The sequence below is a fragment of the Oreochromis niloticus genome, linkage group LG11 (assembly GCF_001858045.2).
Source record: "Oreochromis niloticus isolate F11D_XX linkage group LG11, O_niloticus_UMD_NMBU, whole genome shotgun sequence".
Taxonomy (NCBI): Eukaryota; Metazoa; Chordata; class Actinopteri; order Cichliformes; family Cichlidae; genus Oreochromis; species Oreochromis niloticus.
In genome coordinates this window covers 1,735,217-1,754,449 of record NC_031976.2, presented here as the reverse complement: position 1 = coordinate 1,754,449, position 19,233 = coordinate 1,735,217, and the positions used below count along the sequence as shown (strand labels likewise).

The 19,233-nt window shown below is 42.3% G+C and overlaps 1 protein-coding gene across 4 annotated transcripts in view; it reads left to right on the top strand.

Annotated features, from left to right (window-relative positions):
• The window catches only part of sacm1lb (SAC1 like phosphatidylinositide phosphatase b), a 54,519-nt gene extending 43,395 nt beyond the window's left edge, over nt 1-11,124 (top strand). For all 4 annotated transcript variants that reach the window (XM_025911630.1, XM_005472359.4, XM_013268384.3 and 1 more), the window contains 6 exons: nt 3,462-3,531; nt 4,061-4,133; nt 7,774-7,867; nt 9,473-9,565; nt 9,648-9,705; nt 9,783-11,124. In XM_025911630.1, coding sequence (XP_025767415.1) covers nt 3,462-3,531; nt 4,061-4,133; nt 7,774-7,867; nt 9,473-9,565; nt 9,648-9,705; nt 9,783-9,919 — 525 coding nt within the window. In that variant the 3' untranslated portion in view covers nt 9,920-11,124. The remainder of the gene's footprint in view (nt 1-3,461; nt 3,532-4,060; nt 4,134-7,773; nt 7,868-9,472; nt 9,566-9,647; nt 9,706-9,782) is intronic.
• The last annotated feature ends 8,109 nt before the right edge of the window (nt 11,125-19,233 follow it).

The following is a 19,233-nucleotide window of genomic DNA, read 5'->3' as shown; positions in this document are numbered from 1 at the left end:
CGTCTGCTTCTCGGCTGGGCTAGTAAGCAAACTGAAGGGGATCCTGATGTGGGAAGTCAGTGCCACACGTCTGCAATCCTGGGGTCACTGGAATGTGGCAACTTTGGTAGAAGAACGAGGCATGACGTCTTCTTCAGCACTGGGACCCTCTGCAGACTCAGACTCTGCTTGTAGGGGCTGGGCATTTACGACAGTGTCAAGTCTGTTGAAAAACACATTAAACACATTAGCCCCTTTTCCATTAGTACCTACTTTGATCAGCTTGCCATGGCTCACCACAACTGGTTTTCCATTACAATTGAGTACCACCTAATCTGCCTGGTTGTTGTCATAGCTGTTGTCATAGCAACACTGCCTAGCATCCTGTAACGTAATTAGCATCCAAAATGGTACAAAAATGGTACAATGGTACAAAAAAGATGGAAGTGGAGGCGTCGATATACCTGCTGCTCGCTCTCTGGCTTTTCGTCAAACTCAGGGACCATGGCTTTGTTTTGTATTTCCCTCATTGCCGGGTCACAAGAACGGCAGTTTTGATTTTCATGAATGAGATGCTCTCATGACTCATCGAGTGACGCTACTGACCAGCCAATCGCTGAGATGCAGTCTGACGATGTCGCCTGCTTAGATCGCTTGGAACCCCGGTGTACTAGGTAATATTTTAGTACCTGATACCAAGTACTATGATCTAGTGGAAAACTATAGAAATTAAACTAATAGAAAGGAGGCTATTGGCTCTGCCCTCACCGCCCCCCAGCTCTTTGCTGTTGGATGGCCTGAATCCAGTGATTGTCTCCATGCCACTTCACACCTCTCTCATGCTGTTTTCCACTCCAGCTTTCTCCGGTAATTATTCTTAGCCTCTCTGATGTTGCCTTTCAGTAACGCCTGAACCATGCTCACCTCCTCTCTATTGTCCACTCTGAAGGCCCTCTTCTTGTCATTGAGGAAGGTTTTGATGTCCTTGTCACCCACAGCTTGTTATTTGGATAACAATGTCTGATCTGGGACAATGGAGTCGGTGTGGAAGGTGTAGTTGGTAAAACACTCAGTAAGCCCATCGATATCCTCACCTTGAGGTTCACAGAGAGTCTCCCAGTCTGTCACAAAACAGCCCTGTAGTTCCACTAAGGCCTCCTCAGATCACCTCCTAATACTACCGGTGGTCACAGGCTCCCTCTTCACAACAGGCACATAACGTCTTGATGCATGCTCAATCATCCAGGTAAGTAAATCTCCAAAAGTTGATTTTGTTCATCTGGACGTAACGTTTTCAGTGAGAGAAACGTTTCGTCACTCATCCAAGTGACTTCTTCAGTCTCAGCTGACTGCAGGTTTCCCCAATCCTTATAAACAGGACATTTGCATAATGACTGAAACCAGCCCACTGAAGGAACAATGGGCTGTGAGGTCAGTTCCTTAATCATAATTATGCAAATTATCATGACCATTGATCAACAACCACTAATCAATGGCCATGAGTACCATTGACCTGACCTCCCAGCCTATTGTTCCTTCACTGGGCTGGTTTCAGTCATTATGCAAACAGGCACATAGTGGTGAACTGAGGCTACGTCCACACTAATGGGTTCATGTTTGAAAACGCATTGTTTTCTCTCCGTTTTGGCCTCCCGTCCACACTGAGACGGCGTTTTCCTCAAGGAAAAACGCAGCGATTTGGAACCGCTCTCGAAAACGCATACATTTCAAAACGGAGCTGTCCCGTCGCAGTGTGGACGCTCGAAAACGCAGACTTTCTAAAACGATGACGCATTTTAGTCATGTGATGCAGTCATGTGACCACTTAAACAAAGATAGCGGAGGGCATTATACAGCAGTTGTTTTGTTTGCTCTCAATTTTGACAGCCCTAAAAGAGATTATTATCAGTTTGTACGTGCTCCAGATAGCCTCTCACTCGCTTTTGCGCATGTGCAGGACTGGAACGTAAGCATTTTCGGCCGTTTCAATGTGGACGCACAACTCCGTGAAAATGACTGAAAACGCTAGTGTGGACGCGGAGCGTTTTCAGACCAAAACGCCGTTTTCAAATCTATCCGGGCTCGTGTGGACGTAGCCTGAATCAACTTATGGTCTGACCCACCCAGTGGGGGTACAGAGGAGGAACTGTATGAGTCCTTTACATTAACATACAGTAGGTCTAACAGTCTCTCCCCCCTGGTGGGACAGACCACATACTGTGAGAAAGTTGGCAGTGTAGTGTCCAAGGTGACATGGTTGAAGTCACCCGAGAGGCTGTAAGCTGAGTCTGTAACCGGCCAATGGCAGAGTGAATAATGTCACATGCAGCTGTGAAGTTAGCAGAGGGAGGAACATTAACAGTCACCAAAGTCACATGGGTACATTTCCTGGGAAAATAATACAGCCTGTCTCCAACAGCGCACAGTTCAATGTCTGGGCAACAAATCCGCTCCTTGATTGTTATATGAGCAGAGTTACACAACCGTTTGTTACAAGAACAGCAAGCCCCCCTCCTTTCTGCTTACCGCTTGCAGCAGTCACTCTCGTCTCTTTCCTCTCTCCCCCAACATGGCCCCGCCCCTCCCTGAGCCTGGTTCTGCTGCAGGTTTCTTCCTGTAAAAAGGGAGTTTTTCCTTCCCACTGTCACCAAGTAATTGCTCATGGGGGTCGTGTGATTGTAGGGTTGTTGCCTTACTTTGTAAAGCACCTTGAGGTGATTGTTGTTGTCAGTTGGTGCTATATAAATAAATTAAATAGAACTGAATCAGTCCCAGGCCTTTATGTTGGTATTTTTCTTTACACTTTCACCATCGTGCGAACATCTGCTTCTGTCCAAATTATAAATATGACATCAAAGAGCAAATAAAAGTATCTGAGCACATAGTTCATCAGTTAGTTCATCTAGCTGAAGGACTGTTGAGCTTATATGGAGCAGTATTCTGTTGATGTCAATAAACTGGTCATTGATCATGATCAGGAGTACATCTCCTCTCATGATATGTGATTAATTTGCCCTAGGTATGACTGTTTGCGATTCTTCTTGGCCTTAGTTCGTGCATTAAAGCCAACCAATGAAAACAAAACGTTCTATTTGTACTGCTTTGCACTGTAGTATCTGCAGCTGTGTCCCCAGGGACAGAAGCCACATCACTCCAAGGTCACCTGTTCCTCTGAGAATAGCAGACTTGTTGCTGAGTGGGTTTTTGAAACCCTGCTTTGTCTATGATTATTCTTCAGATCTGGGTGGTCCTCCTGGCACCTTACAGTCAAAAGCATAGTCCCACTACTGTCTTCAAATGCACTGAAATTAACTCCATACCATTTTGCAGTGGGATTATATTTGCTTTGATTCTTCTAAATGAAGGCAGCAGGTAAACAAGGAAAATGTTCAGAGTTTGCATAAACAAGTTAAAACAGGGCTGTATTAGAAAACATTTAGACTTGAGAGCCTTTGACAAAAGGTGTGTGTGTGTGTCTTTAGAGGATGGGAGTTCTCCACATAGGCCAGCGGATTGAAGAGCAGACAGACTTTGAGAAGATGTACAAGAATGGTGGGTGTTCCCTCACACAGCTGTAGCCTGAGTAGTAACAACTAATCAGAGTTTATTGTTTTTTATAACTAAATCCTGCCTAATATGCAACTGGTCCTTTGCATGCTCGCAAAACCTTTTGGATCCATTGATTTTTACAATACTTCTAAAGGGCATTGTGTGGTAAACGGCACCAACACTGCTTCAGTTTGATATGCTCTGTCCCAGCTACTATCCGGCCTGCATGATTTAGTCTGTGTCACAGTTTTACACCCCTACACACACACTGAGCAGAAGACTTAGCACTTATTGCACTCTTTTACATGTTTGCTTCATGGATACACAATAACTATTCAACTTTATACAACATTTAGTCATAGAACATTCCCACACATTCATACTCCAATGAATGCATCAGAGAGCGTCTCAGGGTTCAGTGTCTCGTTCAAGAATACTTTGATGTGTAGACTGGAGTAGCCAGGGATTGAACGACGAACTCTCTGATTAGTAAATGACCTGCTCTGCCTCCCCTTCTGTGTTTCACACACAGCCTGGGCAGACAATGCTGATGCATGTGCCAAGCAGTATGCTGGAACTGGTGCCTTAAAGACTGACTTCACTAGGTGAGTGTTCACACAGCAAACACCTCAATTTTATCTACAATACATGATAACTTACCTGCATATTTGTCAGACCAAGTTTTCCTTTTATCCATACCTGTCTTCAAGTTCTGCCATCAGAACAGATAGCCTTCACTTCCATAATGAGGTGGAACCAAACACCCATGACTTTGGAGTAGCTATTTCTTTTTTAGCGTTTTGTTTCTGACTTTTGTGCTACAGTCGTGTCCATTTCAATCATCAATCTGATCACTATTGACTGATGTATCCAGTCGCTTGTACTCAGCTAAAATATGAGCAGTCTTTAGAGTTGCAATAAAAAAACCTCCACCTGTCTTGGTGTGCATGTCTTCATTGAACACACAGAGTAAAAGCTCCCAGAAAAGCCAAACTAAATGATGTCTTCAAAAGCTACTGCAGAGATTTGCAGTATGGATTGTAGATCGAGATGCACAGATCAAACCTTTTCCACTTCCAATACGATACCAATATGTTGGTTTGAGTATTATTGAGAACAGTACCAGTAATTAATGAACATGTTATGTCTCACTGTGAGGAAGACACTAGCAACATCAGACCCAACGTAAAGGCTGTTTTCCTACTTAAAAATAAAATGTAAAAAATAAATTTAACTAAAAAATATAAATGTTACTTACTAACTAGTAAGTAAGTAGTAAGTAATGTTACTTACTTACTTACTAACAAATGTGTTTTTCAAAAAAACATTTGTTAGTAAGACAATCATGAATGATAAGAGGCCGAGAGATGAAATATTAAATAAAATGTGTTGGTGTTATTCATGAAGCTTCTTTGTACTCGTCGCATTTCAGCTCAGAGTAAGTCGGTGTTGATGTTAAAGGAAGAGCAACACAAAGGCAGGAAATCTTTCTGAAAGTGCTTCGTGGTTCACGCGTGTTGAACTTTTAGCGCCATGGGTAGAATGAACGCTGCGCACCAAGACAGGTGGAGCAGTTTAACTGTGTTTTGCTGAAGCTGTATCGAAACATTTTACAGTAAAGATATCAGAGAGGCTGTTCAGTCAAACTGACGTGCAGTTTTTCGTCATAAAGGAGAAATTTTGTTAATTCTAAAACTAATGTTTTCATTCAAATTTAGCGCCGTAGCCTGTGTCTAAAAATGCAGAGGAGTAAGTGACAGAGACACCTGAGGGTGTTGCACAGGTATGAAGTAATGGCTTCATCACTGGGAGTGCCTGCAGGGACACCTCTTTTTTTAAAAACCCTGGCTTTGAAGAATAAAAACATTGTACTGTGGGTCTCTTTGTAATGATATGTGAGTTAGCCTTGTACAACTGTTCCTTCCATTCATCCATTTTTTTCTGGTAATCCGTGGCGGGGTCGTGGGTGCAGCAGCCTAAGCAAGAATGCTAGGACCTCCCTCTTTCCAGCCACCTCCTACAGGGGGCCTCCTCCTGGTGGGACATGCCTGAAACATCTCACCCCAGAGGCATCCTTGCAAGATGCCCAAACCACATTTGGCTCTTTTAATGTGGAGGGGAAGCAACAGTACTCTGAGACCCTCCGGGAGGGCTGAACTCCTCACCCTATCTCAAAGGGAGAGGCCAGCCACCCTTCAGAGAAAGCTCATTTCCACCGCTTGTATCCGTGATTTCATTCTTCTGGTTACTACCCGGATCTTAAAAAAGCAGGAACTGGAGTTCCTGCTTTTTTAATTCTTTCATCTTCTCCATGCACCTTGGAAGCAGGTGAAGTTGTGCCAGGATTTTTTGCTGTGATTTACTACCCGGATCTTGTCACCATAGGTGAGGGCAGAGACATATGTCGAACAGTAAATTGTACTGATTCTTATAAGTGACAGAAGGGGACCTGGGGAGGGAGCTTGAAGGAGAACGCCTGGTGGCTGGGCCATTGTTCCCTGAAGAAGGAAAATGACCCGCCTTCTTGTAGGTTCAACACCCACAGGAGATGTCGTAGGGGTTGGGTGCATTGTGTGTGAACTGATCCCCGGCTATCGAGGCTGGCTCCTGGGACATGGTATATCACCTCTCTGGTGGGGAAGTAGCCTGAACAACGGTTAAGAGTATCCAGTCTTCTTGGAGTCACTGGGCGGGGTCCTCGAGGGTGTTCATTCTGCTGACTCTGTTGTCCTGCTGGGAGACTTCAGTGCTCACGAGGGCAGTGACAGTGAGACCTAGAGCGATGTGATTGGGAAGAGCGTCCTGCCTGGTCTTTGCAACTGTTGCTGATTAGTGTTGGTGGTTATACCTGGTTCTAGCCTGCTGAGAAGTCTAATATTTAAAGATCACTACAGCCACACATCATCAGAATATTACAGTTTGTTTTATATATCTGAAAGGAGTTTTAGTGTGTCTGCAAACCAGATCATGTCGGAATCCACAGAGTTGTTGTGTGGAGTTCCTCAGGGCTCTGTGCTGGGACCTATTCTGTTTTTAATATAAATTCTTCCTTTAAGCCAGATAATACAGCAGTTTCCTGAAGTATCTTATCATCTTTTTGCTGACGATATTCAGCTATATTATTCTTTTAAGTCTGCTGAAGCTCATAAGCTCTCCAATCTGATTGATTGTTTAGCCAACATTAAACAATGGTTGAACAATAATTGCTTACAGCTAAAACAAAACAGAAACTTTGATTATTGCACCAGACGGTGCAATACCCGATATTAAACGGCGACTGGGTGACTTCGGTTCCTCACAGAAACATAACCTTAGAAATCTGGGTGTTATTTTTGATGAAGCTTTTTCTTTGGAGGGACATTTAAATTCGATAGTAAGAACCTGCTTTTTTCACTTGAGGAACATTTCAAAACTTAGATCCATCGTGTCAACAAGTGAACTCGAGATGATAATACATGCTTTTGTCTCTACAAGACTCGATTACTGTAACAGCCTGTTTACTTGTCTAAACAAGAAAGGGCTAGCTCATCTACAGGTTGTTCAAAACTCTGCAGTGAGGCTACTGACCCGCTCGAACAAGGGTGCTCATATGACTCCTGTTTTAAAGTCGCTGCACTGGCTACCAGTCAGATTTAGGTTCCATTTTAAAATTCTAGTTTCAACTTTTAGAGCATTACAGGGAAAGGCCCCCCCCACGTTGCCGATTTGATTTGTACACATACCCCCACTCGTAACCTGAGGTCATCAAACCAAAACCTTTTAGTGGTCCCCCACACTCGTTTTAAAGCCTGAGGGGACCGATCTTTCCAAGCTGTTGCACCCAGACTGTGGAATGCACTTCCCCTATTTCTACGGGGTTTGGACTCATTGGAGACCTTCAAAAAGCAGCTAAAGACATTTTTATTTCAAAAAGCTTTTAATTAGACCAGCGTTTTTATGATGTATTTATGACTGTATTGTGTTTTTACCTTGTAAAGCACTTTGTGACACATGTCTGTGAAAGGTGCTATATAAATAAACTTTAGTTACTTTTGTTTGCGAGGGCAAAACCAAAAACCCGAATTGGATCTTGCTCTTAAAGAAATACTCTTAAAGTTTCTAAATGGCGATAGGTTCTCCTCTGCGGACCGTTCATGAGCTCCTTAATTTTACTTTGAGTTCTGTACTTTAGCAGTTATTAAAATGGTAAAGTAGTTGTAAATGCTGCTGCTTTTCTTGCTGCTGAATTTCATGTTCATATTTCAGGACAGGAAAGAGAACACACTGGGGACTGCTGATGGACGGCTGGAACTCAATGATCCGATATTACAAAAACAACTTCTCTGATGGCTTTAGACAGGTGGGTACCAGAGACGTGCGCTGAGCTTCATGGCTGATCCATCAGAATCAGAGTTACAAATATATGAACCCAACAGAGTAAATTATTCACCATTTGGCTCAAGTCAGCTAGTAGAGGCACTTCCTGTTCCTGCCTTCCATTCGTGTTGCCGGTGTCTGAGGCAGCTGCTGCTGTTCTGGACATTCGATATTATTTTTTAGTTGCATTTCGTTACGTGATTTCTGCATTCATTTGGTTTTCTTCATTAATCTCTCAGTTGCTGGTGTCTACCTCACGGACACACACACACACAGTGGGAAGTCAGTGGTAGTTGCCTCAGTGCCCCACACAGTGGCAGCTGGAGACAGATGTTGAGAGATTAATTATGAAAACCTTGCAAATTGCTGCAGAAATGACCAGATGGAAATGCTCCATGGAGTCTAACACAGCAATGACGACTGCGTTATCAAATAGAAACACATGATCACAGCAGCAGGAGTTGCTGCAGACCAGAAGCGCCGCTGCTACCTGCTGCTGCCACAAATTGGGCCAGTCCTTCCTCCCATTTGATTGGCAGCAGTTTCATATCAGCGTTCTTTACACATACAAACTGTTTAAAAAAACCTAACCTTTACTTATAAATGAAGTCCACACGCCGATCCTTCTGGACCAAAATGATTGTCCCTTTTTTGCACCATGGACTCACGAGCGCCCCCTATTAGTACCTTGTTGCATGGCAGGGCACCATTTGTGTGAGTGTGTGCAATCAGAATTTTTAATAAAAAGTTCATTTATTTGATTATTATATTTTTTTATGATGACCTCTGCTGACCACATGTCACTGGTGGGTTCAGGTTGTCATCCTTTATATGCTACTTTATTAGTGTGGACTTGTGATTTTTTACAGTTATTAATCTTATGAATACTATGAATGCCATATTGCAAAGTGAAATGAATCTGTTCCATCAGATACTACAACAATATCACAATAATACAAGCTACTAATGACTCTTACATAATCATTATGTTATGAGTAATCAGACCGTTGCAGGTAGACTTTTCTTTACAGGCATGTATTCTTTTAAAATCAGGTCATGAGCAGCATGCTCAGCACTGATGGTGTGGAGATTTAGACAAGACTGTGAAATGTAAATAAAAACAGAATGCAGTGATTTGCTCATTAAGCCATATTTTTATTCTAAATGAAACATAGAAAAATGTTTAAACTGAGAAAAATACGAGCTATGAGCTCAGAAAAGCTCAGAGACAGGGCCGTGTTTCCCACTGTGTAGCATTCCCTCTTCTTTTAACAACAGTCCAGAATGAAAAGTCTTCAAACCAGTCCAGTCTCACTCTTTTACACTGATTGTAAACCTGCTCTTTTTTAAGCAGAGACAAAAACTGTTAAACTGTGTTCAGTGTGCACCTCATTGCTTTGCTGCATTCTACAGATCAGCAATGACATCAGTAAAATATTAAACCTGCATACAAAAATATTTTAAAGTCACTGCAAAATCTTTTGCAACAGAACACAATCCAGCAGTGAAAACTGTAATTCATATAGAAGAGCGTACCTGTAATGATGTCACTGCAAAGAAGAGTTCAGGTGGGCTGTTTTTCCTGCAGGATTCCATCGATTTATTTCTGGGGAACTATGTTGTTGATGAAGCTGACTGGACCACTCCACTGCAAGACCCCAAGGACTGGAAGTTTCTGACAGTAAGAAGAGTTTAAGAAGCTTGACTCAGAACATTTTCTTTTTCTGATGTCTTTAATGTGACGCTGCTTTTCTTTCTTCTAGTTGCCCATCGTCATGGTGGTTGCCTTTTCCATGTGTATAATCTGCCTTCTAATGGCCGGTAAGACTAACTGCAGTAAACTGAATGTAAAATAAATTTCCTCCACTGATGCAGTTTGACCTGTTGTCTCCTGTCAGGTGACACGTGGACCGAGACGCTGGCTTACGTCCTGTTCTGGGGAACAGCCAGTGCAGTAACCGGTGGGCTTATCCTCTTCTATGGACGGGACTTTGTAGACGCTCCTAAGCTGGTGCAGAAGGAGAAGCTGGACTGAATGTGTGTGTGTGGAAAGCAGCTGGGCCCTCGCGAACTCACCACCTCATCCTCTACCTCGTCATCACTTTATCTGCATCAGCAGGCCTGGAGCCTTTACTAACGCATGCTGGAGTGAGGAGGTCGGTGGGCAGCGAGGGTGGCTTTGTGCACGACAGCAGGAGAGACTGAAGAGTGCACAGGCCCGCTGCTCTCCACACTGTAGGTGACTGGACGGTCTGTCCACAGGTTGAAGTTGACACTGAACCTCAGGAGTTTGTTCTGACCCGATGTCGTTGTTCCTCATTTAACTGGAATGCTGTGGACCTGTTTAAATGTATTCCTTGTTGTTCTCCACCTCATTCCTTTTATGAAAACATGGGGATCAGACTTCAAACAGCATAGCTGTGAAGATATTCCTCTCAATTCTCCTTTCTTAGTTTTGCAGATGTACATATGTCGATTCACATTCTCATGTAGAACTGGTGTGTCCTAGGTTAGACACTGCCTGTGTTTCATACTCTGCATTTTAAGATCAGCATTAGCTTTAAAGGCTCTCCTGCTCCAACAACTATTTTTGCTGTATAAATCTGCATGAGGGGTCGTTATCATTTCATGTAATACTGAACAGGTGTTTGTGATTAGGTCATCAGTCATAAATGAACCCAATTTAAAAAAAAAAAAAGAAGATTTCCAGACTCTTAATAATAATAACGATGTAGCAGCTGCAGTAACAGCTAAAGTATCTACGGCCTCATTCGAGAGACAGCTTGGTGACCGCCTGGGCATCATCCGTCTCCAGGAGACGTTCCTCCAAAGAAGCCGGGTTGTATCTGTGGACAGCCTCAGCAGCCTGCTGGGGAACAAAGCAGCTGCACAGAGGATCTCAGTGTTGCATACACAGGAGGCCTGCAGAGTGTTTTCTTTTCTGGATTTTTTGCAAGGAGGTATCCAAGTGTGCTCGTCCTTCAGAATCCAGCCAGCTAGAACATGATTTATGGTTGTGGAGTTAAAAATGGTCCGTTGATGAAGATTACTCAAAAGGACCTTTTAAGAAGGGGATTTATTCTGGAAACCCTGGAGAAAGAAAGTTGTGTCATTAACTCGTTTTCTTGTATTACCTTGAGTGAACTATTTTTGCATGTCACTTCACCAGAGAAAAAATACTCCTTTGACTTGAAATCCTAAACTGAATAAATCTGTTTTACTGTGGTACTAAAGGATAAATCTACAAAGTTTATGTGAAACAGTATTCTCTTCACAGGGACACCATCGTGGCTGACAGTGTACTGACGTTAGAGGAATTTAAAAATTACATTTACTAATGTTCTTCCTCTTGGTCTGTGCATCTTCATGTGTTCGGAAAACATGCCTGGAGTCTTCAATTTCACTTCATTTCAATTCAAATGCTTTATATGTGCTTTATATTATCATCATTATTATTATTAAGACAAATATCTACAATATAAAAGATGAAATCCCAAAAATCAGCACTGTTGTGACCGTGTGAAGAACAAACTCCCTTTTAACAGACAGAGCTGTGATAAAGGCGGGCTCAGCTGGCAGACGGCGTGTGGAGCTACGTCGGGGTTGGAAAAAGTCATTTGAAAATGAAATTCTAAGTTTTGCTATTTAAAAGTTTTTAAAAAAATGTGTTTAAACTAATGAATGATTTTATTTTGAATAAATTGGGTTTTCTGAGCTTCAAATTTATTTGTTTGGTTTCAAATTCATTTTTCCCGTTTTTAAACACTATCAAAGTTGTTGGAGTGTTTTCGTGAAGTCCAGTCTGTAAAAGTAAATGGTGAAACAATAGCCACAGAGCTCGTGCTCCCTATGTACTTGGATAATAATAATGATACATTTTATTTATAGGCACCTTTAAAGACCCTCAAGGTAATCTTAAAGTAGTACAAAAAATAAAAACAAGGTGAGTAAAAATTTTTTAAAAAGCAAGCATGAAAGTAGAAAAGCCAAACAAGGTAAAAATAGAGATTTATTTATAGAAAGCTGAATCAGTTTGACAGGGCTCAGCTGTGACTGCTGCAGAAGGAACTGTATGTGTGTGCAAACACTTGCTGCCTCTTCAGCTTTGATTTTACCCTTTATCATTAAGTCACACCTTACTGTAGTGTTTAATGGTGGCCTACTTGTCTAACTGTACATAATCATTAACTGTTTATCTCTTCTTTATTGTCAAGATGAACTCTACTGAACTGAGACTGCCTGAAGCAGCTATGTAATTATAGGTGTGCCCGTCTTTGATGATCTTTTTGTTACTAAAAGAATTCTTCCTTTACATTTGTCGTAGAGTCGCAGTATCAAACAATGCAGATGAGCCTTTTTGTACTTCTGTTCTCAAAATCGGCTCAGAGATGAACAAGAACGCCGAGTTTTCAACATTTAATTTGTACCTCTGGAACGTCCAACACAGCAGCAAAGAATTGCTGTTATCGTCTTTGGATCTCAGAGGGGATTGGAATTTGGTCTGTGGTTATGTTAATAAGAAGTGCAAATCATTTGTTGATTTAATGTAAAGGTTTATAGAAAACAGCTGAGAAGTGGAACCCCATAAAACTGTGTCACTCACATGTTTGCAGGCAAATGAAATCATATTGTTGTGCAGTCTGTAAGTAAACTTTAGTTCGATGCTGGTGGTATTTGTCAGATAGATGCCTGCAAAACCTGTGCACCTGCTGGGGGAAATCTACTGTGAAGACACCTATGCCTAATTCAGATTATACTACAATTAGTTAATTGTAGAGCTATCAATCTGTCAATCCTTTCCGTGTCCGGGCCGGGTGAGGTTTCCCGTGTTGGGTCAAATTAAGCCGCAGGCTCCACTCCTGTCAGCTCCAGTTTAGACAGTCTAAGCTGAAGGGGTTTCTCCTGTGATGAGTGTGGCTGACTAAGAATGTGTGTGAGAGCATAATAATATTTTTATATATTTCTTCACCTCCTTGAATGCTGCAAAATATCTGTTTCCTCCTCGCAGCGACTCGTGTTTACTGCTGAAGACTATCAGGATGGCTTTATCAGGTTTGATTAGATGTGATCTTAACTACTGTCATATATCAGAGTAATGACTGAACTACTTTGAACTTTGATTTTATAGCATTTGATGCACGAAAGTGTTTCCGCATTTATCGTTTTCTTGTTTTTAGCTTCTGAGTTTTCTTTTTTATATCTAGGCTGGGGACTTGATTGTTTTATGGGGCTTTTGCAGTTTCATTTGTTCTCTGTGATCATGTTAAACATATTGGTTGGCCATGTGAATGGGACCACAAATTACATGTTACAGATGATTGAAATAAAAACGTTTAGATCTTTAGATTTAAAAAGCATAACAATGCATTACACGTGTGTTTTGTAAATAAACCAATGTAATGTACTGGACAGTACTACACGCAATATCCCATAATGACAAAGTGAAAAAGGTTTGCTTGAAATCTTTGCAACTAAAACTTTAAAACAAAAATATAACGTACACGGGCATTTATAGTCTTTACTCAGTACTTTGTTGAGGCGTTTGACAGCAATTACAGCTTGAAGTCATTTTGACTATGATGCTACAAGCTTGGCACACACATATTTGGGCAGTTTCCTCCAGGCCTCTGCTCTGCCACATGCTTTAAACAAATTTAAATATTAGACAAAGATAACACAAGTAAACACAAAATGCAGTTTCTAAATGAAGGTGTTTATTATAAGAATTTCATTGTTGGGTATTGTGTGTAGATTTTTTTGAGCCTTTGTTGGATAATTGAGCACTGAAGACAGAGAGGGAAGTTTGAAGAGAGAAGGGGGACACAGAGCAGAGAGCCACAGGTCAGACTCAAACCTGGGCCACGTGATACATGTTCACCTGCTCAACCACTGCTCTTGTGGCTAGATTTTTGAGGTCCATGCATTCTCTTCCGTTTATCCAATTCAGGGTCACGGGGGGAGAGTGGAGCCTATCCCAAGTAACTTAGGGCAAGAGGCAGGGTACACCCTGGACAGGCTGCCAGTCTGTTGCAGAGCTAACACATGATAGAGACAGACAACTCACATTCACACCTATGGGTAGACATTAATTAAACCTGAGCCCACTAATGATGTGTCTTTAGACTGTGGGAGGAAGCCGGAGTACCCAGGAGAACCCGTGCAAACATGGGGAGAACATTCACACAGAAACTGATGGTGGACTTGAACTCAGGACCTTTTTGCTGTGAGGCAACAGTGCCACTGCGCTAACCACTGTGCCACCATGCTGCAGTGAAAAATGAAGTTAATCCAGTTTTGAATTAAGGCTGTAACCTGACAAAACAGGTACCAGGTACTTTTTAGTACCTTCTCAGCCGGGGTTCCAAGTGATCCGAGCAGGTACTAAAATGTGACGTCATCAGGCTGCGTGCCACCCATTGGCTGGTCAGTGTTGGCACTCGATTAGTCACAATAGTGTCAAACCTGCCATTTTTGAAACGCTGAAACTTTGAAATGGCTACAAGAACCAACTCTGTGTTCCCCCGAGTGTGAAGAAAAGTCACAGAGTGAGCAGCAGCTATATCGTTGCCTTGATGTCCACCTTTCTTGTAGCGTTCATGTTGCATATTAATGACAGAATAATTAATAAGTAACAGTAATCAACCAAGATGGTGCCAGTGTGCACAGCAAGACGTCTCTGTCTCTCTGAACTCTGTTTATTGTTTGCTATTTTGTTTTCTGTATGCTTTCTGGATGTTACTGCACTAATTGCCTATGACTGTCAAACTCTGCTGAGCCTCCGTCCACTGAATCATCTAACACCGGACCCACACTGGAAACCAGAGAACTCTCCCCCATTTCGCACGGACATTCCTGTTTGCATACGCTACTTACCTTTTTCCCCTCCATATAAGAAACAACCTAGAAGACGGGGTAAACGGAGCAGCATCCATGCTGGTATCAAGGCCAACCTAAAATCATACGAAGTGATTAACTACTCCGGCATCTCGGATATCTTACGCCCCCTACTTTCCTCCCAGGATCAGTCTACCTTCAGAGTGTTTCGCCATCAATGGACCCACCATGTCGGACAGCATGCTCACTCGGACTTACCAGTCGAGTTTCCACCTGCTCGGACCTGGATGCGGGCCTGTGGAGGTGGCGTGAACCACAGCAATCTACGCCTGCTGAGGCGTGCTCCGAGAAACAATTAGACCACGATCCAGATGGCTCTGCTAAACACCAGGTCACTGGCGAATAAATCCTCATTGACTCTTTTAGTCTCACTCAGTGGGTAAGCAAAGCAACGCACATTAAAGGCCACATGCTTGATCTGGTACTGTCATATGGCTTGGACATTTGCATTACGGATATCAGCAATGCTGAGATTTCGGACCACTTCCTGGTTATGTTTAATGTTGAAATATGTAATGTGGAGTTGAACTGTGAGGACTCTCTGTACCAAGTACGCAAGATTGATCCTGAAGCAATCGCCCATTTTTCCACAGCCTTGACTAACTCTGCCTTTTATGATGCTAATTGTAAGACAGCTACACCGGTAAATGAACTCGCTAATTCCTTTATCGCTACATGTACCTCTATCTTGGACACTGTGGCTCCCATAAAGACTAAACGCTTTAAACGTAATCGCCAACCCTGGCTGAATGACTCTAACCACACTCTCAGACGTGAATGTCGCCGAGCCGAAAGGAGATGGAAAAAAGACAAACTCCAGATTTCCTTGGACATTCTGCAGAACTGCCATTTGAAATATCAGAAGGCTGTTAAAATCGCAACAGCTTCTTTCCTGTCGGAAATCATTGCGACTAATAGCCACAAACCCCAAGTCCTGTTTAGGATTTTTAATTCAGTGATTAACCCTTCCTCTGCCACTTTGACGGAGGCCTCTCAGGCTCTGTGTAAACTTCCCAAATTTTTTTATAGATAAAATCTCAGCACTAAAGGCCCCAAATCCATCAGCAGCAAACCAAACTCAAATTTCTGAATGCTCAACAGTCTTTCAACAGTTTGAGCCTGTGACTCTCCCAACTCTTAAGGAAATAATAAACCAGTTGAAAAGTTCTAACTCCCGCCACGACATTCTTCCTTCCCGTATTATTAAAGATGCTCTGAACATCATTGGACCCTGTATCTTACTCCTAATGAGCTCATCACTGTTATCAGGCTGCGTTCTGACTGCCTTCAACCATGCTGTTGTGCAACCTGTTATCAAGAAAAGTAACCTTGAGCCTAATGTTCTTTCAAACTATAGGCCGATCTCTAAACTTCCTTTTATGGCCAAAATCTTGGAGAAAATAGTGAAAAATTCCAGTCTGGGTTTAAACCGCGTCACAGTACCCAGACAGCACTGTTAAGAGTTTTTAATGACCTCCTTTTAACTGCTGATTCAGGGTGCTCAGTGGTCTTAGTTTTATTAGACTTAACGTCGGCTTTGGTTGATCACAATATTCTTCTGGCAAGGCTAGAATGTGTAGTCGGACTTAAAGGTAATGGCGTTTCATGGTTTAAATCATACTTATCTGAGAGATCTTTCTCTGTCACAATGGGGAAATACTCCTCCTCCTCTGCCCCTTTCCGTTGTGGTGTGTCCTACGTTAATTTCTTTGTACGTGCTGCCCTTGGGACTCCATCCATCCATCCATCCATTCGCTTCCGCTTATCCTTTTCAGGGTCGCGGGGGGTGCTGGAGCCTATCCCAGCTGTCATAGGGCGAGAGGCGGGGTACACCCTGGACAGGTCGCCAGTCTAACACACAGGGACAGACAACCATTCGCACCTAGTGACAATTTTGATTATCCAATTAACCTATCCCCACAAGCTGCATGTCTTTGGACGGTGGGAGGAAGCCGGAGTACCCGGAGGGAACCCACGCAAACACGGGGAGAACATGCAAACTCCACACAGAAAGACCCCGGCCTGATGGTGGAATTGAACTCAGGACCTTCTTGCTGTGCAGCAACAGTGCTAACCACCGTGCCACCCGCCCTTGGGACTCATTTTCAAAAATCATAATATCTCGTTTCATTGCTATGCTGACGACGTCCAAATCTACTTCCCCCTGAATCAGGATGTCCAGTCCCCATTAGTGCCTTTGTTCAACTGTCTGCGGGAAGTTAAAGACTGGCTATTACAAAACTCTCTAACTCTAAATGAAAGTAAAATGGAAATTATTGTTTTTGATAGTCCCATTCCCCTGGACCATCTAACTAATACACTGGGATCCTATGCCAGCCATCTCTCTTATACTGTTAGAAATCTTGGAGTGGTCCTGGACAGCTCACTCAGACAAACAAGTGTCCTCAGTTGTGAAAACGAGTTTTTACCAGCTACGCCAAATCTCCAAGGCTAAGCCCTATATTCCACATAAAGAGCTTGAAAAGCTTATCCATGCCTTCTTTACTTCGAGACTAGACTATTGCAGTTCTCTGTACATCGGCCTCCAATTCTCTCTCCTCCAGGGTTTGCAATTAATAATAATAATAATGATAATTAGTTCACAATGCCGCAGCATGCCTCTTAACTGGCACCAGAGGGCATGATCACATCACCCCTGTTCTAGCCAATCTACACTGGCTCCCTGTTAAATACCGTATTGTTTTTAAAAATCCTTTTGTATACTTTTAAAAATTTAAATAACCTGGTGCCCAGTTACCTAACAGACCTTCTCGATGTGTATAGCCCCAAGAGAGCGCTCAGATCCTCTAATCCTCTAACCAACTGCTCTTAGTGCAACAAAGGCCCCGACGAAAGACTAGAGCGGACCGAGCTTTTGCAATTGTAGCACCCAAACTCTGGAATAATCTTCCTGTCGATGTCTGCGTGTCAGATTCCATTTCATACTGTTTGACCTGGAATAATTAATTTATGAACATTTCTGATTAATTATTAATTAATCAAAGATTTCACTCTTCTGTTTAACAAAATGATTTTAGGAGTCACAGCAATACCATACTGTTTACATTGAATTAAATTTAGGTTTCTGTATACAGTGTCATTTCATAACAACAATTACCTCAGTGTACTCAAGGACTCATTTGCTGTGATGAGGATCAGTTGATGACGAAACAAGGAAGCTTAAAATACCAAATCAGATTAACTTCAATGTTCAAGAAGGGAAACATGCTGGGCGACCTCCCACAGGTCAAACCTGCAAAACACCAAGAACAAAATACAGCTTCCCACTGTCTTTATATGGGTAAAGACAGTTTTTCACTTCAGAGAAACAGCTTTTAAGTATTGTATGTATAAAGTATTGTAGCTGCTAAATAGTTTCAGCACACCAAAAACAGTACATTCAATTCAATTCAATTCAATTCAATTATATTTATATAGCGCCAAATCACAACAACAGTCGCCTCAAGGTGCTTTATATTGCACAGTAGATCGCACAATAATAGATACAGAGAAAAACCCAACAATCATATGACCCCCTATGAACAAGCACTTTGGCGACAGTGGGAAGGAAAAACTCCCTTTTAACAGGAAGAAACCTCCGGCAGAACCAGGCTCAGGGAGGGGCGGGGCCATCTGCTGCGACCGGTTGGGGTGAGAGAAGGAAAACAGGATAAAGACATGCTGTGGAAGAGAGACAGAGGTTAATAACAGATATGATTCGATGCAGAGAGGTCTATTAACACATAGTGAGTGAGAAAGGTGAGACAAGGTGAAACATTAAAAAATAAATGTGTCCATCTGCCATTGTAATTATAAATCTAACCACATAATTAGCAGTGTAATCAGTTTTCAGTTATAAATACAAACACATTGGGATTCAGTGAGCCAGATCACACTTTGTTTTTACAGCTGACATTTGTCACATCCCCACGCAGTGTGACTCTGCACAATGATACTGTCATGGTACATGATATTACAGGTGGTATGATAGTACAGTGATTCTGCAGTATTGAAAAGCAAATGTATATCATCACATCCATGTTTGCCAAAGAAGAAAGTAAGAGAAAATACAAAAATCCTTTGACAAATGCATCACAAGGACTCATGAAGTAAAACTGACTGCTAAGCATATTCACATGGTGCTTTTCTATTCTAGCTGGGCATGCCTTCTCTATAAGCCTCAATCTCGTTTTCAAACAAGTGCTTTTTTCTGTATATGCACCTTGTTTCACATTCACACAATTCACTGTGTGTCAGGAACAGCTCAGGCTTTAGTATCTTGCCCAAGGATAGCTATTCCAGTCTGCACGTCCAACCGAGGAGCAAACTACCAACTTTCCAACTGGTAGACAACCCAGCTTATGAGCCACAGCTGCCCCGTGTCTCTGGTAAGTAAAACTGGTGTGATCTGTTTAGAATGTCAGCATCATTTCATAGAACTGCTGATATTTAGTT